Source organism: Leuresthes tenuis, unplaced genomic scaffold, assembly GCF_036924035.1.
Source record: "Leuresthes tenuis unplaced genomic scaffold, fLeuTen1.0.hap1 SCAF_23, whole genome shotgun sequence".
In the NCBI taxonomy this organism is placed as follows: domain Eukaryota; kingdom Metazoa; phylum Chordata; class Actinopteri; order Atheriniformes; family Atherinopsidae; genus Leuresthes; species Leuresthes tenuis.
In genome coordinates, this window is record NW_027325377.1 from 128,533 (window position 1) to 153,358 (window position 24,826).

Genomic DNA, 24,826 nt, shown 5'->3' on the forward strand with positions numbered 1-24,826 from the left:
CAGCACCAACATGAACGTAAGTTCTGAACCTGAACTGTAGCTCCAGAAGCTCGGAGAGCTGAGCGTTGTTCAGATGGAGCTGTTTTGTGCAGGTTTATAAAAGATAACTGGGGGAGGCGGGCATGGGCAGCAGCACTCAGGAGGAGAGGTTTAATCCCAAAGGACATCTGCAGCTGTCACTTTAAAGCAGACTTTGACAGGACTGGACTCAGCTGTTTAAAGGAAGGAGTGAAACCGTCACTTTTTAATGTTCCTGACCGTCTTTGCAAAGTTCGTGTCATGATAAATTCATATAATCTTAATATTTCACGAACACAACGCAGCGCCCACTAAATGATAATGAAATACACTATTAGAAGTTGTTTCTTTAGGGTAATGAACCCTCATATAAACCTTTAAAAACATCAGTGTCACCTCCCTGATGTTAAAATGCACTTCTATTAATTCTATTAACAGAGAAGACAGACTGGTATTTTAAAACAAAAACCCATGATTGAGTTATCCTTAAATACCTGAAATCTTTGTCTAAATAATCACATTTCTAATGTATATATGATATAAATAAAATCGTACACAAACGAATCTAAGTTGTATCACAAATATATGTCTGAAGTTTATATTCAACCTAACAGCTTGAAAATCGGTTGAAAATTGTGTGAGTTGTGGTGATTTTAATGGTTGATAGACCTCTGGCTCGGTTGATTAATTCAGGAAGTGGACACAGCTTCCCTCGTCCCAAGATGGCGGCCGCCAGTTCTAATCAGGTCTCAGGATCGGTGGATGAAGGTAGGACCCAGGTGCAGAACTTTCAAAAATCAAAAGGTTTATTCCAACCAAGACGATGAGCACCAACAAAAGGTTAGGCAGAGCGGGATTTCAAAAATACTTAAACTATGGAAAACAGGCTATGAAAACAAAACTATGAATAAATACTTTGAGCAAGACTATGAGGCATAACCAGCCTTAACTTACAACTGTGACATGAAGGGTTGGTGAGGATTCTGCAGTGAATGAAAGGAAACCAGGAGACTAAATGCTGTGGAGGCAGTGATTAGTGAATGAGGTGCAGCTGAGAATGAAGCAGGTGGCAAGAACATAACCTGAAAACATGAAGATCCCAACAAACTGTGACAGAAAACACAAACTGTGACAGTATTCCTCTCTTTAGTTATCTGGAAGTAGGAAAGACGTTTTTCTATAGAGACAGAACAGCTCATCACTGCTTATTAATCACACGCAGACCTGCTTTTCTGGGCTCTATGTAGTGTGCTGCAATAATAAAAGTGCACAGCTGAGTTTGTCCACCAGATGGCGCTGTGGTCGGTGTTTATATCGAACCTGCAGAATAAAGGCTGTCTGACTAATCAGGCCTGTGTCCAACTCAAATCCATTCTGGTCACAAAAACGACCCAAACGCCTTTTCAAAGCCACCAGCTTCTCCAAGATGTTTCCATGTTGGTGTTAATGACCTCAGTCTGAGAGCCAATAGCTCCGCCCACTGCTTCCATCATATCAGGATCATATCATCATCATATTGGGGCCTTTGACCGCTGTCTCCCACTTCCGATAAACCAGGGCGATGCCTAATCCAATCAGCAGAAAGCCCGTTACCATGGTTTCGAATATGTAAAGATCCTCGATGTCCTCAGCGGAAAGAATCGGCAGGAACACGACCCTCCTCTGCCCCCAGGAGTCCCTCCTGTAGCCAGCGGCGAACTTTCCATCGGGGCAGGCGGGTTCCCCCGAACCCGAGCTTCTCATCGAGAAAATTCTGTCGACCAATTCATGATTTTAATTTTGAGAGAGGCACCGAAGTCTGAGACGAGACAGAACAAGACGTGAAGAAAATACAGGACAGATAAGGGAAAAGGAAGATGGGGAGAAAGGAGAAAAGCGAAGAGAAATGGTCCATGATGCAGTTCTCTTGTCCACAGGTGAGGACTGGACCAAAGATAGACCAGTAACTCCAGAGCTTCGCCTCTTAGGTCCTTCTTCACCATGATGGCCGAAATTAAGTTTGACTTACAGCTAAAAATGCATTCACAGCTCTTGCTTTGGTTATACAGCTTTGGTTATACAGCTTTGGTTATACAGCTTTGGTTATATAGCTTTGGTTATACAGCTTTGGTTATATAGCTTTGGTTATACAGCTTTGGTTATACAGCTTTGGTTATATAGCTTTGGTTATACAGCTTTGGTTATATAGCTTTGGTTATACAGCTTTGGTTATACAGCTTTGGTTATACAGCTTTGGTTATACAGCTTTGGTTATACAGCTTTGGTTATACAGCTTTGGTTATACAGCTTTGGTTATACAGCTTTGGTTATACAGCTCAAAAGTGACTTCAGGACCCAAACCCCTCAGCATCCCCTAGAGTCCGTTGGTGAACACAGCCGTGAGCCTTTTCCAAGTCTACAAAACACATGTAGACTGGATGGTCAAAAGGGTAAAGATCTGCTTCTCTGTTCCATGAGAAAAACACATTTCTCCTCATCAATGAAGTCCCCTGAAAGAACGATGAAATCTCCAGATGACCGCTCCAGGACCCAGCCCAGAGACTCCAGGAAGGCTTGGTAATCTGAACTGCTGTTTGGTTTTAACAGTCAGAACCTTTCCTCTTGCGACTTGCAGCCATGGTGAGTATAGCAGGCTTCTGAGTACGATACTCAGCTGAACTTATCTATGAAACCAGATGAAACCTACAGGTTGGTCAGGCTACAAGTCTGTCTTAAAGACATAAAGACCTGGATGACTCAGAACTTTCTGCTTTTAAACTCAGATAAAACTGAAGTTGTTCTTTGGACCTGAGCGCTTCAGGGAGAAACTGTCTAGTTATATAGTTACTCTAGATTGTGCTGCTGTAGGCCCAGCCTGCTGGGGGAGCTCCCATGATGCACCTCTCCTCCCTCCATGTTCTGCTGCTATAGGCCCAGCCTGCTGGGGGAGCTCCCATGATGCACCTCTCCTCCCTCCATGTACAGATGACATCATTGCTGTCATTAACTTGTGTTTCTCTCTCTCAGCAGGTGTCTCTGGCCTGGTGTTACGCTGCTTGTTGTCCCCTCTTTCCTGTCCTCTCAGCCCCAGCTGGTCCAGGCAGATGGACCCTTCCTGGTTCTGGTTCTGATGGAGGTTTCTTCCTGGTTCTGGTTCTGATGGAGGTTTCTTCCTGGTTCTGGTTCTGATGGAGGTTCCTTCCTGTTAAAGGGAGTTTTTTCTCTCCACAGTCGCCTCGTGCAGCTCAGGATCAGAGAGAAGTTTCGGTGCAATCTGCTGGTTTCCTTAACTCGTTTAAATGGACTCTGTATGTTTGAATTGGACTAATTCTGAATTTAATTAATTGGATTCGATTGGATTATGATTACAATGAACTGGACTCTAATTAGCTTGAATTGGACTGGATTATTAAAGTGCCGTGAGATGACATTTGTTGTGATTTGGCGCTTTATAAATAAACTAAATTGAATTGAATTAAAAGATAAATGGGTTTGGCATATAAATAAGAAAATACATCTATAAGTCAAATGAATTACAGAATTTATATTTAAAATGTATATTAAAATCAAAATAAAATAAAGAACTGAATAATTTAGAGAGAATAAATGGATCAATGTAAAGTAAAAGAATTCAGAAACAAATACAAGATTAAGAAATCAACAAAAGAAGAAATGAAACCTGTTCCAAAATAAAAAATTAAATTAAAATGAGAAACGTATATAAACAGCAACATTCACAAAAGTTTCAAATTAAGAGCAGAAATTGGATTTATTCGACATAAATGAGTTGTCATAAACCTATTTATTTAGCCAAATATATATATATATATATATGTATATCTGAGGGATCCTGCAGGACTTCCAGATCCAGACTTATAGGCAGGTGATTGGTTCACAAACTGCAGAGGAGGCGGCTGTGATCGCTGCAGTGACTCCAAAAGTACCAGAGGCTGAAGGAGGAAAGATGTTGGAGGTGAAGGCAGCAGTGGTACCAGTGGAGCTCTATGACAGCCAGACTGGGAGAGTGGCTCCAACAGATCCCAGGAACAGCATCAGAGTTCTGGGAGCAGATCCTGAGGAGCTCCCAGGACGCTGGTGATGGACCTGAGCTTAGAAAGAGGGGCGAACCGCCCACCATGAGGGCGGCTGAGGAGTTTTTTTAGGTGAGATGGAAACATGATGTCTGTGAGGTTCAAACTTTATTGATATAAACAGGCAAGTTTGAAGTTAGTTTCTCTGTGGACCAACAAACCAAAACCTGATTGGTCAGCCAGAGGTGGGCGTGTCTAAGAGCTCATTTCCCAGGTCCAAACGGATCAGAAGAAGACTTCCCAGCTGTTTCATCTCCTCCAGACTGAAGATTGTCACCGAGATTCACCAGAGCACAAGTACCCAGCCTGCAGGGGTCCAGATATGACATCCTGCAAAACCAGTACATCAGTCATGAATATGGTCAGAGCTGAAAGAAAAGGCTGCAGAGGGTTAACCTTTGGTTCTCTGTTCAGATCATGATGACATCAACAGTCTAAATAATCATGTATTCAACAGCTCCTAACCAGGAGCCTGGAACCAGAACAATACTTTGAGTCTACTTTTCCTCCTCCTTCCCTCCAGATGTTCATTGTTCATCACTTAAAGCTCCAGGATGGCGTCCATCGTCACTGTAATTCACACAAAGCGTAATCTTTCTTATATCTACAGCCAGGCTGGAGAATTCCAGCAGCTGTTGATCATGGCTGTCAGTCAGATTCTCTTCAGTCAGAGGGGAACTTTCCACACATTATCCAAGCAAACACTCAGTTTGACTCATTTTTATTCATTTAGTTTGACCAGAACTGGTTCATGAGGGTCAGAGCACCTGGTTCTGGTCTGGAGACCAGAACAAATGGTTTTACAGCCTCCCGGTTTCATGATGTTGGTGTTTCAGATGAGCTCTGAGAGTCATGTGACCTGTAAGGCTGAAGCATCTCCGTTAGTTATCATGGAGTTAATGAGACTTTAAAGTCTCATTCACAGGAGCAGCAACTGAGGCTCGTGGGCCAGTAGTATGAGAGCCTGATGATGTCATGCTGCCACCTGGCGGCCTCCCTAAGTCACTGCATCCAGCTGCAGAACATGAAGGAGCTGTGAGGAGGAGCATCTGAAGCTCAGATCTTCACCTGAAGCTCAGATCTTCACCTGAAGCTCAGATCTTCACCTGAAGCTCAGATCTTCACCTGAAGCTCGGCTGCAGATCTTCACCTGAAGCTCAGCTGCAGATCTTCACCTGAAGCTCAGATCTTCACCTGAAGCTCAGCTGCAGATCTTCACCTGAAGCTCAGCTGCAGATCTTCACCTGAAGCTCAGATCTTCACCTGAAGCTCAGATCTTCATCTGAAGCTCAGATCTTCACCTGAAGCTCAGATCTTCACCTGAAGCTCAGATCTTCACCTGAAGCTCAGCTCAGATCTTCACCTGAAGCTCAGATCTTCACCTGAAGCTCAGCTCAGATCTTCACCTGAAGCTCAGATCTTCACCTGAAGCTCGGCTGCAGATCTTCACCTGAAGCTCAGCTGCAGATCTTCACCTGAAGCTCAGATCTTCACCTGAAGCTCAGATCTTCACCTGAAGCTCAGATCTTCACCTGAAGCTGGAACTTTTTCAGACTCTGGCTGTTGAACCAGTCGTGGTCAGCATGGAGCTCAGGGTTTTTGTTTTTGTGTGAACCTCAGGGTCATGTTGTGTTCGTGTTTGGATTGAAATGTTTGGAGTTGAGGAGAATCATCTGATTCTATGATGAAGATGAGGAGAATCATCTGATTCCATGATGAAGATGAGGAGAATCATCTGATTTCATGATGAAGATGAGGAGAATCATCTGATTTCATGATGAAGATGAGGAGAATCATCTGATTCCATGATGAAGATGAGGAGAATCATCTGATTCCATGATGAAGATGAGGAGAATCATCTGATTTCATGAAGAAGATGAGGAGAATCATCTGATTTCATGATGAAGATGAGGAGAATCATCTGATTCCATGATGAAGATGAGGAGAATCATCTGATTCCATGATGAAGATGAGGAGAATCATCTGATTTCATGAAGAAGATGAGGAGAATCATCTGATTTCATGATGAAGATGAGGAAAATCATCTGATTCCATGATGAAGATGAGGAGAATCATCTGATTCCATGATGAAGATGAGGAGAATCATCTGATTTCATGAAGAAGATGAGGAGAATCATCTGATTCCATGATGAAGATGAGGAGAATCATCTGATTTCATGAAGAAGATGAGGAGAATCATCTGATTTCATGAAGAAGATGAGGAGAATCATCTGATTTCATGATGAAGATGAGGAGAATCATCTGATTCCATGATGAAGATGAGGAGAATCATCTGATTTCATGATGAAGATGAGGAGAATCATCTGATTCCATGATGAAGATGAGGAGAATCATCTGATTTCATGAAGAAGATGAGGAGAATCATCTGATTCCATGATGAAGATGAGGAGAATCATCTGATTTCATGAAGAAGATGAGGAGAATCATCTGATTTCATGAAGAAGATGAGGAGAATCATCTGATTTCATGATGAAGATGAGGAGAATCATCTGATTCCATGATGAAGATGAGGAGAATCATCTGATTTCATGATGAAGATGAGGAGAATCATCTGATTCCATGATGAAGATGAGGAGAATCATCTGATTCCATGAAGAAGATGAGGAGAATCATCTTCATTTCTTTCCAGTGCCAGATGGGTCGGTTGGAGCGCTGCCAGCCAGAAGCAGGAAGTTTGAGCTGAAGATGAGTGGAGGAGGACCGCAGCTGATCGTCATGTAGGTAATGATGATCAGATTCAGTCGCTGACCTCAGACCTGCTGGAGTGTGCTTCACCTGCTTCCACTTCCTGGTTGTGGTTCAAACCGAGGACCGACAGAAACGAGGCGCCCAGACCGCAGTCAGTCGCAAAATGTGATTGGCTGACACCTTCATGACCTTCACGACTGCTTCAGATGTTCCCTCCACCCTCCCCCACCCTCAGCCCCCCTCCCCCACCCTAACCCTCCACCCTCAGCCCCTGTAAGAAACATCGATGTGAATGTGAATGTGAGGCGTCTGAAGGCAGCCGGACGCCATGTTTCCCTGACAACATGTTTGGTTGGTTCTGTTTGTTTCATTTCGTCTTTAAACTGCTTTGTTATCTTTGGATCTTTATGGTTATTTCTGTCACATTTTCCTGCTGCTGTGAGATAATCGGACAGAGGTCAGAGGTCAGAGGTCTCTGAGACACACAGGTGAGCAGCGTACTCACGTGAGTATGTCAGGGGTCACTTTCTGGCCCGGTCCTGGTCCAAAGTCCCTGAGAAAACATGTCAAACTGGATTCATTTCTCACCAGCCTCTGTGTTCCTCAGGTTTACAGACTGAACACCAACCTCTCGGGATCCGATGTGTCGCTGACATTCTGCTCAAACTGGACTGAGAATCTGAAACCAGAACCAGAACAGGTTGGTAAAGCTGATCTGGGAAACTAACCAGGGTGTTTGTTGAAGTGCGTTTAAAACGCCTCTGACTGCAGTTTGGTTCTAAGATATGTTTTAGGTCATAAATCTGATCATTTCCAGAGTTTCAGTTGGATTTTATGAGCCTTCAGAAAGCAAAGCTCAGTCCATCATACCCACCAAAAGCAAACTGCTGCATCTGTGTGGCTGAACCAATCAGGAGGTGGTTCCAAACATGCAACCTTTTGGGTCATGTGATCCGTCAAAACAAGCATCCTCATTGGTCCAGACACACGATGGGAAGCTTCGGAACAACTGACCCAAAACGTTGTTTTTACAGATGTTTTCATCATCTCACTGTTTTCAGTCAAAGATGGAGAATGTAACGCTGACCCACCTGGTGGCGTTTGTCCGGTCGTCAGTGGACGGCTCGTCACGCCTGCAAACAGAACAACGCTTCAGTGGTCTGGACTGGATCCTCAGATGGGTTAGGGTCAGATCTCACCTGGAGTGTTCAGGCGAGGAGGGAAGCGGCCCAGCAGAGACGCAGGCCACCGCCATCAGCATGGTCACCATCATCATCACGGTCAGAAACAGCGGCCGAACGTTTCCTCAGACAGACCAAGCTCCGCTTTTATACTGTCAGCGGCTGCTCCGAGGTCAGCTGGGACCAGCTTTGTGTTTTCTCTCCTTCAGTCAGGGTCGCTGAGCTGTTTTTATTGCCTTTATCTGAAGGTTTCAGAAGGAGACGCCTCCTCCTTTTGGTCAAGACTAAAACTCAATTTCACATCAAAGTTTCACATCAATAGAAATTCTAAAAACTTATGAGAGAATCGATATGTTTCTCCTCCAGTTTAAAACCAAGTAAAACAAGAACAGGTGTGAAATGATGAGTTTTCATTTCATGAACAAGGAGTAAGAAAAGAACCGTTTCAGGAGGTCTGAATGCAACCAGGACCTTTAGAATAATCTCGTTGTAGATCTACGGTAAAATAAGAGCTCATTAATGATTCTACAGAGGCTGGTGGGCCCAGAGTGATGCAGCCGGAAACTCAGTTTATTAGATTACAGACACTTTGTTCAATAATGTCAAATGTGACGGCTTTTCATCAGCATGTCAACCTGCTGCCGACCGCATGGCGAAAGGAAAGGGTTAGGGTTGGGTTGGGTTAACCGTTAACCCCTTCCTCACCAACGCCATCCAATGTGGCCGAAGGCCGGCAGCCGAGGGCCGGCAGCCGAGGGCCGGCAGCCGGGGGCCGGCAGCCGAGGGCCGTCAGCCGAAGGCCGTCAGCCGGGGGCCGGCAGCCGAGGGCCGTCAGCCGGGGGCCGGCAGCCGAGGGCCGGCAGCCGAAGGCCGGCAGCCGAGGGCCGTCAGCCGAAGGCCGTCAGCCGGGGGCCGTCAGCCGAGGGCCGTCAGCCGAGGGCCGTCAGCCGAGGGCCGTCAGCCGAGGGCCGTCAGCCGAGGGCCGGCAGCCGAGGGCCGGCAGCCGAGGGCCGTCAGCCGGGGGCCGTCAGCCGAGGGCCGTCAGCCGAGGGCCGTCAGCCGAGGGCCGGCAGCCGGGGGCCGGCAGCCGAGGGCCGGCAGCCGGGGGCCGGCAGCCGCCGGCCGGGGCCGGCAGCCGAGGGCCGGCAGCCGAGGGCCGGCAGCCGAAGGCGACTCTGTGTTGTTTCAGTAATCAATCGTCAGCAGCTCCAACCTCGTCCATTTGTTGTTTCATCTGACGCGATGTTTGCGTTGCTATGGAAACGGCTCCCAAACACGTCAGTCAGAATAAATGGACGGTGCAAAACAAGATGACCTCTTAAAGGCACAACTTGTGCTTTATTGTAGCTTTGAGGCGTTCATCTCTGCTTAAAGGCGTGAACCCGTTTTCCATTTCTCTGAAGTTCAAGAAGGAAAAAGATTTAATCTGTTCGTCTAGGTGAGTTTATTCATTTTTAATCTTTTTATTGCTTCTGCTTTCTGTCTTTAGCTCACATTTATCTTATTTCCATTTCCTGTATTCCAGCCAAGCTGGGTTAGGGTTTAATTTAGAAGCTGGTTTCCTCCTGTCTTACTGACTCATTTAGGAGAACTCAGCCTCCCTTTAGACTAAGAAAACCACAGAACTTCACAACCAGGAACATTTTTATTTCATCCAACATCTCTTATAAGTTAACACATCTGGAACAAACTCTGGGCAACAACAGCAGGTTTGATGTGAGAGGAAGGAAAACATCGACCTGAAAACAGCACAATGGGAATCAATCACATGACCGCTGAGCCGTCACTTCCTGGAGACCAGCTGCTGGTTTTTGAGGGGAGACGTCATGCAGGAGGATGGACAGCAGACCAAAGCATCTGGGAGGTGGGAGGAGCTCTAACGGAAGTCCTCGGCAGAGAACATGCCCTTGGCGCGGCGCAGGATGGAGTCCTTGGACGCGTCGTAGGGATGCTCTTTGGACGGGATCTCCAGCACAGCCGGGATCGACTGCATATGTGCGTCGATGGCGTGGCGGATCATCTCAGCGATGAACTGGTTGATCAGGATGATGCCGATGTCATTTCGTGCCAAGAAGCTCCTGAGGAGAGGAAGAGGTTCAGCCAGACTTCAGGCTAATATTTATGCTGGTTCAGTTCATGACGAATTATCAGAACGTGAATCGTGTCTAAATCAAGTTTGAATTAAAAAGAGCGCAGGAACCAGAACCAGAACTGCTGAAGAACAAAACTGAACAACTGACTACGGCTCAATCCCGTGAACAAAGTGTGTTTCGTATAAATGAGACCAGAAAACATCTTTAAATTACACAAACATTATTTAGATTACCTCAATTCTTAAAGAAAAGAGTGTATTTGTGTTATATAGTCATGTAATGACAGGGTTATGGTTATCAAAGAGGTCAGTAGATCTTCACACCTGCAGTGCTACTGTCTGCAGACGATGAGTTCATGTTCACAGACCTGGTGGTCCTCATGTTAATCAATGAGGTGCAACAATAAGAAAATCTTCAAGTAATTTCATACTAACACAGCACCAAAGTGCCTTGAAGTTTTACCCAAATCACCATTAGCTTCTAATGATTAAAAGGCACACGGTGGTGTAAAACTGATCAGCACTAAAGCTGCACCAGCCATGAAGGACTACTGAAAAGCTTTGTTCTTTGATGGCGTTTGGCGGAGCAGAGAAGTGACAGAAATAAATTCCTGTGACTCTCACCGTGCTGTTTACAATCAGCCTGAACCGATGAGTCCTTCTAAAAACACGACATTTCTAAATGGAGTCTGGTCTGAGATTAGAACTGCTCACAGTAACAGAGCAGAAGGACATGCTGGGTCCAAACAAATCGGACAATTCAGATTTCCATCAAAACAACGCGCTCGGGTCTGCAGACTACGGCAGTGACGTCATCGTTCATGTTGCTTATCAAGTTTCGGATCTACAACACGTGACCACAGTCGCTTAAAAATCAGATTTCTAAATAATGTGATGTGCGTGCGCGCGCGCGCGCATGTGATGGGCCTAACTTGAACGTCTCCTCGATCTCCGTGATGCTCGTGTCCTTCTCCACCACCAGGAAGTTGGGTTTCCGGTTCTTGTTCAGTTCACCGATCCCGCCGAGCAGGAATCCCGTGCACGTGTCCTCGTCACCGATAACGGCGATCAGCTTCCCGCGACCCGCCATCACGCACAGATGACAGACTGGAGTCCGGTGTCACGGAGCAGAGACGCTTTACTGACCGACGGCTTGCGGTCATGTGAGCAGATCAGCTGACTGCCACTTCCGCCTGCCGCTCGTGGGAGGAGCTTATTTTTACATCATGTCTGACGTTAAATTAACCGTCTGCAGAACGCTCGCGCTGATCTCGTCTATTAAGGTGTTATTTTTAAATTGCTGATGAGTTTATAATTAATCTTCACGTTCAGCCTGAGCAACCAATGACGATGCATTCAAGTGCTGTATGTAAATCTGAACTTCACAGCGTCACTCATCCAGCAGCCGCTCAGCGACCTGAAGGAGGGGACCGTGCAACTCCGCCCACAAACTAGCTCCAAACCATATATGCTCCGAACAAGCAGCGCGCCCACACGCACACTCAGACTGAAGACTCTCCTGCTGGGTGCCTCTGTTTTACAACAGCTCGTGAAGGCGTCAGCAGTCACGTGAGGATCACACGGACGGAAATGCAGCAGAGCCGCAGTTTGTAGAAGCAACAGAAGAAGAAAAATGGTTAGTTTTTAAAGTTTAACGAGTGACTTTTTAAAATTTTCACAACATTTATTACACTGAGGCGTTCACGGGACGTAATTAGCCTGTTAGCAGTTAGCCTGTTGTTGTGGTTTCAGGCGACGGCGGCGCTGACTGCGGGTCTGGAGCGGATTCCGGACCAGCTCGGGTACCTGGTCATCAGTGAGGACGGAGTTCTGGCTGTGAGTGGAAAAATGACGTCACGTTCCGACCGTGTACCTGTTCGGTGACGCTGTGACCGTGTTGGGCAAAGTGATTACTGATTATTGATGATGTCACACGGTGTTTTTCTGAATAGAGTGGTCGGTGTGCTTCATTAAAGCTTAGCAGCAGTGTTTGGAGCTTTATTCGAGCTAAATGATCGGTTATTGATCCTCACCTGTGCAGTCTGCAGGTGAGCTGGAGAACGATGAACACACGGCAGGTGTGATGATGCAGATGGTCAGAACAGCCAGCCGCTTCAGGTTACCTGGATCAGCTGACCCGCCCTTCAAGCGCATGTCAGGTAACGGTAAAAACACTGTGACGTCAGGTGTGTCTCACCTGAAAGACCGTCTCACCTTTGTATGTGTGCCCAGTGGTTCTGGAGGACTTCGTCTACACGGTGACGGTCTCGGGTCAGAAGGTGTTTGTGGTCAAACGGCACAACAACCAGCACGAGCCAATCAGCGTGTAGAACCGTGATGAAGAGGACGATGAAGATGGGACCTGTGGATGATGTCATTTCTGTTTGTTTGTGTAAACTTTCTGTAAAATAAACAAGTTGAAACTCTGTAGTCTTCATCACTTTAAGTGCAGCTGATCAATTGATCAGGAATAATTTAATCAATCTGTTTACGAGCTGAAACTGGATCAGAACCAGTTCAACTCAGACTAAAGGCTCCACAGACCTCAGTGAACAGTCCGATTAAAAGCATTTACACCAGAACAGAATAAGAAAGCACATAAACACGGGTGAGAAGAAAAAAAACCTTTATTGCATCATCAACGTCTCTGCATTTCTTCTTCTTCACATTAATAAGGAATGACGAGGCCGTCAGGTGCGGCTCTGTGGAATGAGTCAAACTGTCACCTGCCATAAGCCCCGCCCCTCCCCCCCACAACATCCCATCACATGACCTGGAGCTAAAACATGCAAATTAAAAGGAAACAAAGTGATCTAACAAACATCTGCAGAAGAAGAAAACAATGGGAAACCAGGCGAGCTCCGAGTCCATGACATCATTTCCTCCTACAGACACATAATTTAAAAAAAAAACAAGAAAAAACCAGGAATAGTCCTGTGAAATGCTCCTCCTCCTCCTGTTTGTACACGGTGACATCACTCTGCTGCTTCCTGTTTCCTGTCAGCTGGTCTAACGTTTCGACAGCTCATTGGACAGCCAGTCCAGACCCTCGTACAGGCCGGTACCCTGAGTGGCACAGGTGGCCTGGACGTGCCACTGAAACAACAAGCAAACAACACGTTTGAGTCCTCCATAAAGAAGTTCTCCACAGAGGAACCCCCCACCTGTTCTTCACCTCACCCTGGGATAAAAGTATCATAAACATGCAGACAGATGATTGGTTCTTACGGTTCTGCTGCGCAGGCTGTGCAGGCCCAGTTTGTCGGTGAGTTCACTGACCCCCATGGCGTTGGGAAGATCCTGTTTGTTAGCAAACACCAGAAGCACCGCCTCCTTCAGCTCATCCTCCTGGATCTGAGGAGTCATGTGATTTCAGTTGGACTGAGCTGCTGATCCATGAAGCTAAGATCTGTTAAAAGATCAAACTGTAACTCACCATCTTGGAGAGTTCCTCTGCTGACTCAGCAACTCTCTCTCTGTCATTACTGTCCACCACGAAGATCAGACCCTGCAACGGAACCACTCACTGATCAATTCAGACCCGTCAAAAGTCTCCTGTCGATAGGGACGCCGGGTCTCCTATCGAGTCTCTTAACGACACGGGGCGCCGGGTCTCCTATCGAGTCTCTTAACGACACGGGGCGCCGGGTCTCCTATCGAGTCTCTTAACGACACGGGGAACCGGGTCTCCTATCGAGTCTCTTAACGACACGGGGAACCGGGTCTCCTCTCAAGTCTCTTAACGACACGGGGAACCGGGTCTCCTCTCAAGTCTCTTAACGACACGGGGCGCCGGGTCTCCTATCAAGTCTCTTAGCGACACGGGGCGCCGGGTCTCCTATCAAGTCTCTTAAGGACACGGGGCGCCGGGTCTCCTATCGAGTCTCTTAACGACACGGGGCGCCGGGTCTCCTATCGAGTCTCTTAACGACACGGGACGCCGGGTCTCCCATCAAGTCTCTTAGCGACACGGGGCGCCGGGTCTCCTATCAAGTCTCTTAAGGACACGGGGCGCCGGGTCTCCTATCGAGTCTCTTAACGACACGGGGCGCCGGGTCTCCTATCGAGTCTCTTAACGACACGGGGAACCGGGTCTCCTCTCAAGTCTCTTAAGGACACGGGGAACCGGGTCTCCTCTCAAGTCTCTTAACGACACGGGGAACCGGGTCTCCTCTCAAGTCTCTTAACGACACGGGGAACCGGGTCTCCTCTCAAGTCTCTTAACGACACGGGGCGCCGGGTCTCCCATCAAGTCTCTTAACGACACGGGGAACCGGGTCTCCCATCAAGTCTCTTAGCGACACGGGGAACCGGGTCTCCTCTCAAGTCTCTTAGCGACACAGGGCGCCGGGTCTCCCATCAAGTCTCTTAGCGACACGGGGCGCCGGGTCTCCCATCAAGTCTCTTAACGACACGGGGAACCGGGTCTCCCATCAAGTCTCTTAACGACACGGGGAACCGGGTCTCCCATCAAGTCTCTTAACGACACGGGGAACCGGGTCTCCCATCAAGTCTCTTAACGACACGGAAAGCCGGGTCTCCTATCAAGTCTCTTAACGACACGGGGAACCGGGTCTCCTATCGAGTCTCTTAACGACACGGGGAACCGGGTCTCCCATCAAGTCTCTTAGCGACACGGGGCGCCGGGTCTCCCATCAAGTCTCTTAACGACACGGAAAGCCGGGTCTCCTATCAAGTCTCTTAACGACACGGGGCGCCGGGTCTCCTATCAAGTCTCTTAACGACACGGGACGCCGGGTCACCCATCAAGTCTCTTAAGGACACGGGACGCCGGGTCTCCCATCAAGTGTCTTAACGACACGGGGCGCCGGGTCTCCCATCAAGTGTCTTAACGACACGGGGCGCCGGGTCTCCCATCAAGTCTCTTATCGACACGGGACGCCGGGTCTCCCATCAAGTCTCTTAGCGACACGGGGCGCCGGGTCTCCCATCAAGTCTCTTAGCGACACGGGGCGCCGGGTCTCCCATCAAGTCTCTTAACGACACGGGGCGCCGGGTCTCCCATCAAGTCTCTTAGCGACACGGGGCGCCGGGTCTCCCATCAAGTCTCTTAGCGACACGGGGCGCCGGGTCTCCCATCAAGTCTCTTAACGACACGGGGAACAGGGTCTCCTATCAAGTCTCTTAACGACACGGGGAACCGGGTCTCCTATCAAGTCTCTTAACGACACGGGGCGCCGGGTCTCCTATCAAGTCTCTTAGCGACACGGGGCGCCGGGTCTCCTTCGAGTGTCCTATCAACACGGGACACCGGGTGTCCTATCAAGTCTCTTAACGACACGGGACGCCGGGTCTCCTATCAAGTCCCTTAACGACACGGGGCGCCGGGTCTCCTATCGAGTCTCTTAACGACACGGGGCGCCGGGTCTCCTATCGAGTCTCTTATCGACACGGGGCGCCGGGTCTCCTATCGAGTCTCTTATCGACACGGGGCGCCGGGTCTCCTATCAAGTCTCTTATCGACACGGGGCGCCAGGTCTCCTATCAAGTCTCTTATCGACACGGGGCGCCGGGTCTCCCATCGAGTCTCTTAACGACACGGGGCGCCGGGTCTCCCATCGAGTCTCTTAACGACACGGGGCGCCGGGTCTCCCATCGAGTCTCTTAACGACACGGGGCGCCGGGTCTCCTATCAAGTCTCTTATCGACACGGGGCGCCGGGTCTCCTATCGAGTCTCTTAACGACACGGGGAACCGGGTCTCCTATCGAGTCTCTTAACGACACGGGGCGCCGGGTCTCCTATCAAGTCTCTTAGCGACACGGGGCGCCGGGTCTCCTTCGAGTGTCCTATCAACACGGGACGCCGGGTCTCCTATCAAGTCTCTTAACGACACGGGACGCCGGGTCTCCTATCAAGTCCCTTAACGACACGGGGCGCCGGGTCTCCTATCGAGTCTCTTAACGACACGGGGCGCCGGGTCTCCTATCGAGTCTCTTATCGACACGGGGCGCCGGGTCTCCTATCGAGTCTCTTATCGACACGGGGCGCCGGGTCTCCTATCAAGTCTCTTATCGACACGGGGCGCCAGGTCTCCTATCAAGTCTCTTATCGACACGGGGCGCCGGGTCTCCCATCGAGTCTCTTAACGACACGGGGCGCCGGGTCTCCCATCGAGTCTCTTAACGACACGGGGCGCCGGGTCTCCCATCGAGTCTCTTAACGACACGGGGCGCCGGGTCTCCTATCAAGTCTCTTATCGACACGGGGCGCCGGGTCTCCTATCGAGTCTCTTAACGACACGGGGAACCGGGTCTCCTATCGAGTCTCTTAACGACACGGGGCGCCGGGTCTCCTATCAAGTCTCTTAGCGACACGGGGCGCCGGGTCTCCTTCGAGTGTCCTATCAACACGGGACGCCGGGTCTCCTATCAAGTCTCTTAACGACACGGGGCGCCGGGTCTCCTATCAAGTCCCTTAACGACACTGGGAGCCGGGTCTCCTATCAAGTCTCTTAGCGACACGGGGCGCCGGGTCTCCTTCGAGTGTCCTATCAACACGGGACGCCGGGTGTCCTATCAAGTCTCTTAACGACACGGGACGCCGGGTCTCCTATCAAGTCCCTTAACGACACGGGGCGCCGGGTCTCCTATCGAGTCTCTTATCGACACGGGGCGCCGGGTCTCCTATCGAGTCTCTTATCGACACGGGGCGCCGGGTCTCCTATCGAGTCTCTTATCGACACGGGGCGCCGGGTCTCCTATCGAGTCTCTTATCGACACGGGGCGCCGGGTCTCCTATCGAGTCTCTTATCGACACGGGGCGCCGGGTCTCCTATCGAGTCTCTTAACGACACGGGGCGCCGGGTCTCCTCTCAAGTCTCTTATCGACACGGGACGCCGGGTCTCCTCTCAAGTCTCTTATCGACACGGGGCGCCGGGTCTCCTCTCAAGTCTCTTAACGACACTGGGAGCCGGGTCTCCTATCAAGTCTCTTATCGACACGGGGCGCCGGGTCTCCTCTCAAGTCTCTTAACGACACTGGGAGCCGGGTCTCCTTCGAGTCTCTTAACGACACGGGGCGCCGGGTCTCCTATCAAGTCTCTTAACGACACGGGACGCCGGGTCTCCTTCGAGTCTCTTAACGACACGGGGCGCCGGGTCTCCTATCAAGTCTCTTAACGACACGGGGAACCGGGTCTCCTCTCAAGTCTCTTAAGGACACGGGACGCCGGGTCTCCTTCGAGTCTCTTAACGACACGGGGCGCCGGGTCTCCTATCAAGTCTCTTAACGACACGGGGCGCCGGGTCTCCTATCAAGTCTCTTAAGGACACGGGACGCCGGGTCTCCTTCGAGTCTCTTAACGACACGGGGCGCCGGGTCTCCTTCGAGTCTCTTAACGACACGGGGCGCCGGGTCTCCTATCAAGTCTCTTAACGACACGGGGCGCCGGGTCTCCTATCAAGTCTCTTAAGGACACGGGACGCCGGGTCTCCTTCGAGTCTCTTAAGGACACGGGACGCCGGGTCTCCTCTCAAGTCTCTTAACGACACGGGGCGCCGGGTCTCCTATCAAGTCTCTTAACGACACGGGGCGCCGGGTCTCCTATCAAGTCTCTTAACGACACGGGGCGCCGGGTCTCCTATCAAGTCTCTTAACGACACGGGGCGCCGGGTCTCCTATCAAGTCTCTTAACGACACGGGGCGCCGGGTCTCCTATCAAGTCTCTTAACGACACGGGGCGCCGGGTCTCCTATCAAGTCTCTTAACGACACGGGGCGCCGGGTCTCCTATCAAGTCTCTTAACGACACGGGGCGCCGGGTCTCCTCTCAAGTCTCTTAACGACACGGGGCGCCGGGTCTCCTATCAAGTCTCTTATCGACACGGGACGCCGGGTCTCCTCTCAAGTCTCTTAACGACACTGGGAGCCGGGTCTCCTCTCAAGTCTCTTAACGACACGGGGCGCCGGGTCTCCTTCGAGTCTCTTAACGACACGGGGCGCCGGGTCTCCTTCGAGTCTCTTAACGACACGGGGCGCCGGGTCTCCTTCGAGTCTCTTAACGACACGGGGCGCCGGGTCTCCTCTCAAGTCTCTTAACGACACTGGGAGCCGGGTCTCCTCTCAAGTCTCTTAAGGACACGGGACGCCGGGTCTCCTTCGAGTCTCTTAACGACACGGGGCGCCGGGTCTCCTTCGAGTCTCTTAACGACACGGGGCGCCGGGTCTCCTCTCAAGTCTCTTAACGACACTGGGAGCCGGGTCTCCTCTCAAGTCTCTTAAGGACACGGGACGCCGGGTCTCCTTCGAGTCTCTTAACGACACGGGGCGCCGGGTCTCCTATCAAGTCTCTTAACGACACTGGGAGCCGGGTCTCCTCTCAAGTCTCTTAAGGACACGGGACGCCGGGTCTCCTTCGAGTCTCTTAACGACACGGGGCGCCGGGTCTCCTATCAAGTCTCTTAACGACACTGGGAGCCGGGTCTCCTATCAAGTCTCTTAACGACACTGGGAGCCGGGTCTCCTATCAAGTCTCTTATCGACACGGGACGCCGGGTCTCCTCTCAAGTCTCTTATCGACACGGCGCGCCGGGTCTCCTATCAAGTCTCTTATCGACACGGGAGGCCGGGTCTCCTCTCAAGTCTCTTATCGACACGGCGCGCCGGGTCTCCTCTCAAGTCTCTTAACGACACGGGGCGCCGGGTCTCCTCTCAAGTCTCTTAACGACACGGGGAGCCGGGTCTCCTCTCAAGTCTCTTAAGGACACGGGACGCCGGGTCTCCTTCGAGTCTCTTAACGACACGGGGCGCCGGGTCTCCTATCAAGTCTCTTAACGACACTGGCAGCCGGGTCTCCTTCGAGTCTCTTAACGACACGGGACGCCGGGTCTCCTTCGAGTCTCTTAACGACACGGGGCGCCGGGTCTCCTATCAAGTCTCTTAACGACACGGGGCGCCGGGTCTCCTATCAAGTCTCTTAACGACACGGGGCGCCGGGTCTCCTATCAAGTCTCTTAACGACACTGGGCGCCGGGTCTCCTATCAAGTCTCTTAACGACACGGGGAACCGGGTCTCCTCTCAAGTCTCTTAACGACACGGGGCGCCGGGTCTCCTTCGAGTCTCTTAACGACACGGGGCGACGGGTCTCCTATCAAGTCTCTTAACGACACGGGGAACCGGGTCTCCTCTCAAGTCTCTTAACGACACGGGGCGCCGGGTCTCCTATCAAGTCTCTTAACGACACGGGGCGCCGGGTCTCCTATCAAGTCTCTTAACGACACGGGGCGCCGGGTCTCCTATCAAGTCTCTTAACGACACGGGGAACCGGGTCTCCTTCGAGTCTCTTAACGACACGGGACGCCGGGTCTCCTATCAAGTCTCTTAACGACACGGGGAACCGGGTCTCCTCTCAAGTCTCTTATCGACACGGGACGCCGGGTCTCCTTCGAGTCTCTTAACGACACGGGGCGCCGGGTCTCCTATCAAGTCTCTTAACGACACGGGGAACCGGGTCTCCTTCGAGTCTCTTAACGACACGGGACGCCGGGTCTCCTATCAAGTCTCTTAACGACACGGGGAACCGGGTCTCCTTCGAGTCTCTTAACGACACGGGGCGCCGGGTCTCCTATCAAGTCTCTTAACGACACGGGGAACCGGGTCTCCTCTCAAGTCTCTTATCGACACGGGACGCCGGGTCTCCTTCGAGTCTCTTAACGACACGGGGCGCCGGGTCTCCTTCGAGTCTCTTAACGACACGGGGCGCCGGGTCTCCTATCAAGTCTCTTAACGACACGGGGAACCGGGTCTCCTTCGAGTCTCTTAACGACACGGGACGCCGGGTCTCCTATCAAGTCTCTTAACGACACGGGGAACCGGGTCTCCTTCGAGTCTCTTAACGACACGGGACGCCGGGTCTCCTATCAAGTCTCTTAACGACACGGGGCGCCGGGTCTCCTATCAAGTCTCTTAACGACACGGGGAACCGGGTCTCCTTCGAGTCTCTTAACGACACGGGGAACCGGGTCTCCTTCGAGTCTCTTAACGACACGGGGAACCGGGTCTCCTTCGAGTCTCTTAACGACACGGGGAACCGGGTCTCCTTCGAGTCTCTTAACGACACGGGGAACCGGGTCTCCTTCGAGTCTCTTAACGACACGGGACGCCGGGTCTCCTATCAAGTCTCTTAACGACACGGGGAACCGGGTCTCCTCTCAAGTCTCTTATCGACACGGGACGCCGGGTCTCCTTCGAGTCTCTTAACGACACGGGGCGCCGGGTCTCCTATCAAGTCTCTTAACGACACGGGGAACCGGGTCTCCTTCGAGTCTCTTAACGACACGGGGCGCCGGGTCTCCTATCAAGTCTCTTAACGACACGGGGAACCGGGTCTCCTTCGAGTCTCTTAACGACACGGGGAACCGGGTCTCCTTCGAGTCTCTTAACGACACGGGACGCCGGGTCTCCTATCAAGTCTCTTAACGACACGGGGAACCGGGTCTCCTCTCAAGTCTCTTATCGACACGGGACGCCGGGTCTCCTTCGAGTCTCTTAACGACACGGGGCGCCGGGTCTCCTATCAAGTCTCTTAACGACACGGGGAACCGGGTCTCCTCTCAAGTCTCTTATCGACACGGGACGCCGGGTCTCCTTCGAGTCTCTTAACGACACGGGGCGCCGGGTCTCCTTCGAGTCTCTTAACGACACGGGGCGCCGGGTCTCCTTCGAGTCTCTTAACGACACGGGGCGCCGGGTCTCCTATCAAGTCTCTTAACGACACGGGGAACCGGGTCTCCTTCGAGTCTCTTAACGACACGGGACGCCGGGTCTCCTATCAAGTCTCTTAACGACACGGGGAACCGGGTCTCCTTCGAGTCTCTTAACGACACGGGGCGCCGGGTCTCCTATCAAGTCTCTTAACGACACGGGGAACCGGGTCTCCTCTCAAGTCTCTTAACGACACGGCGCGCCGGGTCTCCTTCGAGTCTCTTAACGACACGGGACGCCGGGTCTCCCATCAAGTCTCTTAACGACACGGGGCGCCGGGTCTCCTTCGAGTCTCTTAACGACACGGCGCGCCGGGTCTCCTTCGAGTCTCTTAACGACACGGCGCGCCGGGTCTCCTTCGAGTCTCTTAACGACACGGCGCGCCGGGTCTCCTTCGAGTCTCTTAACGACACGGCGCGCCGGGTCTCCTTCGAGTCTCTTAACGACACGGCGCGCCGGGTCTCCTTCGAGTCTCTTAACGACACGGGGCGCCGGGTCTCCTATCGAGTCTCTTAACGACACGGGGCGCCGGGTCTCCTTCGAGTGTCCTATCGACACGGGGCGCCGGGTCTCCTTCGAGTGTCCTATCGACACGGGACGCCGGGTCTCCTTCGAGTCTCTTAACGACACGGGGCGCCGGGTCTCCTCTCAAGTCTCTTAACGACACGGGGCGCCGGGTCTCCTATCAAGTCTCTTAACGACACGGGGCGCCGGGTCTCCTATCAAGTCTCTTATCGACACGGGGCGCCGGGTCTCCTATCAAGTCTCTTAACGACACGGGGAACCGGGTCTCCTATCAAGTCCCTTAACGACACGGGGCGCCGGGTCTCCTATCAAGTCTCTTATCGACACGGGACGCCGGGTCTCCTCTCAAGTCTCTTAACGACACGGGGCGCCGGGTCTCCTATCAAGTCTCTTAACGACACGGGGCGCCGGGTCTCCTATCAAGTCTCTTAACGACACGGGGCGCCGGGTCTCCTCTCAAGTCTCTTAACGACACGGGGCGCCGGGTCTCCTATCAAGTCTCTTAACGACACGGGGCGCCGGGTCTCCTATCAAGTCTCTTAACGACACGGGGCGCCGGGTCTCCTATCAAGTCTCTTATCGACACGGGACGCCGGGTCTCCTCTCAAGTCCCTTAACGACACGGGGCGCCGGGTCTCCTATGATTGTCCTATAGAAATGGACAAAGGTTTGACCTTGGATCAGCACCAGAGTCTCACCCACCTGCGTGTTCTGGAAGTAGTGTCTCCACAGAGGCCGGATCTTGTCCTGACCACCGACGTCCCACACTGTGAAGCAGATGTTCTTGTACTCCACCGTCTCCACGTTAAAACCTGAAACACACAGCAGGTCACATGCAAAACGCCTACTGAGCATGTGCAGACCAGCAGTTTAAATGTGAGTCTTCTTCTCCTCTTCCTGTAGTTTACAGAGTACTGAACACACTCTGGGGCTCCTCAGGGTTCCACTCTGAGGCCACTTTCATGCTCGAATTTCCCTTGGGATCAATCAATCAATCAATCAATCATTCATCTCTGCAGGTGTAACAGGTGTTTTCCAGCTCAGTAACTACACTGTTTCCAGGACATAAAGAACCAATCCATCTCCACAGAGACATTAAAGTTTTCAGAATTTTACTGGATTCAGTCTAAACCAACGATTTACCACCAGCTGCCCATCAGGTGACTTCCTCTGTAGCTACAGAACGAGAATCTACTGAAACCCACTTAACGAATGATTAAAAAGAGTGAAATGATGAAAGTGCTCTGCTTATAATAATAATATCAGTCACAGCTTCATCTTAATGACCTCAGATCAGGTAGTTTTAACCACAGGCTGCATGATGGTGGACAGCTGACCCTGGCGTGGGGGTTAGGGTTAGGTTAGGGTTAGGTTAACCCTTACCCAAACAGGGAGATAAATCCCACATAACATCCCAGTGTGGAGCCAGCTGAACGGAAACCTTCTCATAAACAACAACTTTAACCTCAGCACCCTCCAACCTGCAGCAGTCTCCATGGAAACACGCCCCACATCATGGGGATGAATCACATGACCTCAGAGTACCTGAGCTGGTTTCCTGCACTCAGCTTTAAGTCATTTCTGCTGGAAATGAACAAACGGAGCTTGTGCCTGAAGAGCAGCAGCCAATGACAGGGCTCCTCTGTAATCTACCTGGACTCCTGACCTCAGGCTGATTCAGGTTACCTGTGGCTCTGCAATAAAGACACACCTGGAGGTGACTCTGTGCAGCTGACAGAAAGCCCCTGGACATCCTGTCCATGATTACTTACCGATAGTTGGAATGGTGGTGACGATTTCTCCGAGCTTCAGCTTATAAAGGATTGTTGTTTTTCCAGCTGCGTCCAGACCAACTGAAACAAGAGGGAGACACACAGCTGGATTTAAACACAGAAAACAGCTGGATTTATGCACAGAAAACAGCTGGATTTATGCACAGAAAACAGCTGGATTTAAACACAGAAAACAGCTGGATTTATGCACAGAAAACAGCTGGATTTATGCACAGAAAACAGCTGGATTTAAACACAGAAAACAGCTGGATTTATGCACAGAAAACAGCTGGATTTAGACCCAGAGGAAACTGGAAACTGAATATAAACCAGTTTCCGGTGATAAACTCAGTGTAAACTATATTCTGATAGTTAAAAACAATAAAATATCCACATAACTGAGGTGAATGTAAACAGACTAACTGCTCCTGACAGCTTTAACTGGCTCTTTCCGTTAGCTGACTGATAGCATCTAGCAGGCAGCCTCTTTAGCTTCTGTGTCTTTAGTATTTTCTCTCAAAAGCGGTCCAACTTTGACCGGTCAAGACGTCGTGACTCAAAACAGAATAACTCGGTCCTGCTAACACAGCATTCAGGCGGCGGAGCGAGTTTTCAGCCGTCCGCCTGTGCCTTATCGGGCGGTTCGGAGCTAGTTAGCCTAGCCGCGGCGCTCACCCATCAGTATCCTCATCTGCTTCTTCCCGAACAGCCTGGAGAACAGAGACGAGATGGTCAGACCCATGTTCACGGAGTCCCGGCGGGGCGGCGGGGGAGTAGAAGCTGGCGGCGGGGGCTGAGACCCGTGTAGTCCGGAGAAGCTGCTGTCAGAGCCGCGGAACGGGCGCAGGGCAGTCGAAGACGAGCGGACTGAGGGCGCAGCTCCTCCTCGGTGCCACGTTCAGGCCAACGCGGAATAATTGACGTCACTGCTTTGAAACAACTTTATAAACAGCTCAGATGACAATGCTGCCTTTGAGGTCCGCAGAAAAGGGTGAAGATGTGGCTTTCAACAGATGCAAATGTATGCAATCACCGTGCATTTGAAAACAAAATAAAAGTTTATTCTCAGAAATCTTCACAGTTTCATTATAATCAGTAAAGAGACCTGTTCAGACACCCATTTGACTGTAATTAGGAGGCCAAGTTGAATGATATACATCTGAGCTATACGGCTGTAGTAGTCCTGGGTCCTGGGTGCACCTGACAAAGTTTTAAAGATGGACCTGGATCCATTTAACTGTGCAGTTCTACATCTTTATTTTTAGTTTATAGAAGAGTTACCTTGTTTTTTACATGCAAAAGTCTCATCAGAAATATCTTATGAAAACAGAAGAATTGGTGAATTCCTCAGTGATTTAGCTTCTTTCACAGAGTCTGATCTCCTCCCGGGATGTTGTTTGTTTCTGGCTTGTTGTCTCTCCTTCTCAGGGTTGTGTACAGCAGATAGTTTCATGTGTTGAATAAAAATGTGTTGCACCAACATTTCTACAGAAACTGGGAGGAGATGAGGAATAAATCTGCTTGTGTCGGGTTCTGACAGACACTACAGAAGCAACAGGGCGAACTCCAGGTGGCAGGACACTCCTCAGCTACTGGTTGGTTGTGAAAAGTCACATGAGGAAAAATAAACAGTAACAGGGATAATTGTTAATAAAGAGTAAATTAATAAAGAGTAACAGAAAGCAGGATGCTTTGTATGCAAATAGCGTTTCTGAACGTTTGACCTTGAGGACGA

The 24,826-nt window shown here is 50.7% G+C and overlaps 3 protein-coding genes across 3 annotated transcripts; 1 reads left to right on the forward strand and 2 right to left on the reverse strand.

Annotated features, from left to right (window-relative positions):
- Positions 1-9,604: 9,604 nt before the first annotated feature.
- Positions 9,605-11,243, reverse strand: atp6v1f (ATPase H+ transporting V1 subunit F). Its single transcript, XM_072377642.1, has 2 exons — positions 11,003-11,243; positions 9,605-10,056 (listed from the first exon to the last, which is right to left on the reverse strand). The coding sequence occupies exons 1-2, from the start codon at positions 11,158-11,160 to the stop codon at positions 9,855-9,857; spliced, it is 360 nt and encodes a 119-aa protein (XP_072233743.1). The 5' UTR covers positions 11,161-11,243; the 3' UTR covers positions 9,605-9,854.
- A 335-nt stretch (positions 11,244-11,578) lies between these two features.
- On the forward strand, positions 11,579-12,518 carry lamtor4 (late endosomal/lysosomal adaptor, MAPK and MTOR activator 4). Its single transcript, XM_072377643.1, has 4 exons — positions 11,579-11,706; positions 11,823-11,906; positions 12,112-12,229; positions 12,303-12,518. Exons 1-4 carry the CDS (start codon positions 11,704-11,706, stop codon positions 12,398-12,400), a joined length of 303 nt encoding a protein of 100 aa, XP_072233744.1. The 5' UTR covers positions 11,579-11,703; the 3' UTR covers positions 12,401-12,518.
- A 161-nt stretch (positions 12,519-12,679) lies between these two features.
- Positions 12,680-24,009, reverse strand: LOC140283059 (ADP-ribosylation factor 4). The gene is made up of 6 exons (XM_072377701.1): positions 23,767-24,009; positions 23,092-23,172; positions 22,022-22,131; positions 13,507-13,578; positions 13,299-13,424; positions 12,680-13,166 (listed from the first exon to the last, which is right to left on the reverse strand). The coding sequence occupies exons 1-6, from the start codon at positions 23,831-23,833 to the stop codon at positions 13,080-13,082; spliced, it is 543 nt and encodes a 180-aa protein (XP_072233802.1). The 5' UTR covers positions 23,834-24,009; the 3' UTR covers positions 12,680-13,079.
- Positions 24,010-24,826: the final 817 nt, after the last annotated feature.

What these genes read in the sequence shown, in the direction of transcription:
- LOC140283059 (XM_072377701.1), bottom strand. Translation starts at nt 23,833, where the DNA reads ATGGGTCTGACCATCTCGTCTCTGTTCTCCAGGCTGTTCGGGAAGAAG. An exon ending in ACTACTTCCAGAACACGCAG is followed by an intron (nt 13,579 to 22,021) that starts GTGGGTGAGACT and finishes GTTCCGTTGCAG; the next exon opens with GGTCTGATCTTCGTGGTGGA. An exon ending in ACAGCCTGCGCAGCAGAACC is followed by an intron (nt 13,167 to 13,298) that starts GTAAGAACCAAT and finishes TTGTTGTTTCAG; the next exon opens with TGGCACGTCCAGGCCACCTG.
- lamtor4 (XM_072377643.1), top strand. An exon ending in GTGAGGACGGAGTTCTGGCT is followed by an intron (nt 11,907 to 12,111) that starts GTGAGTGGAAAA and finishes TCACCTGTGCAG; the next exon opens with TCTGCAGGTGAGCTGGAGAA. An exon ending in GCCCTTCAAGCGCATGTCAG is followed by an intron (nt 12,230 to 12,302) that starts GTAACGGTAAAA and finishes ATGTGTGCCCAG; the next exon opens with TGGTTCTGGAGGACTTCGTC.
- atp6v1f (XM_072377642.1), bottom strand. Translation starts at nt 11,160, where the DNA reads ATGGCGGGTCGCGGGAAGCTGATCGCCGTTATCGGTGACGAGGACACG. An exon ending in GAGATCGAGGAGACGTTCAA is followed by an intron (nt 10,057 to 11,002) that starts GTTAGGCCCATC and finishes TCCTCTCCTCAG; the next exon opens with GAGCTTCTTGGCACGAAATG.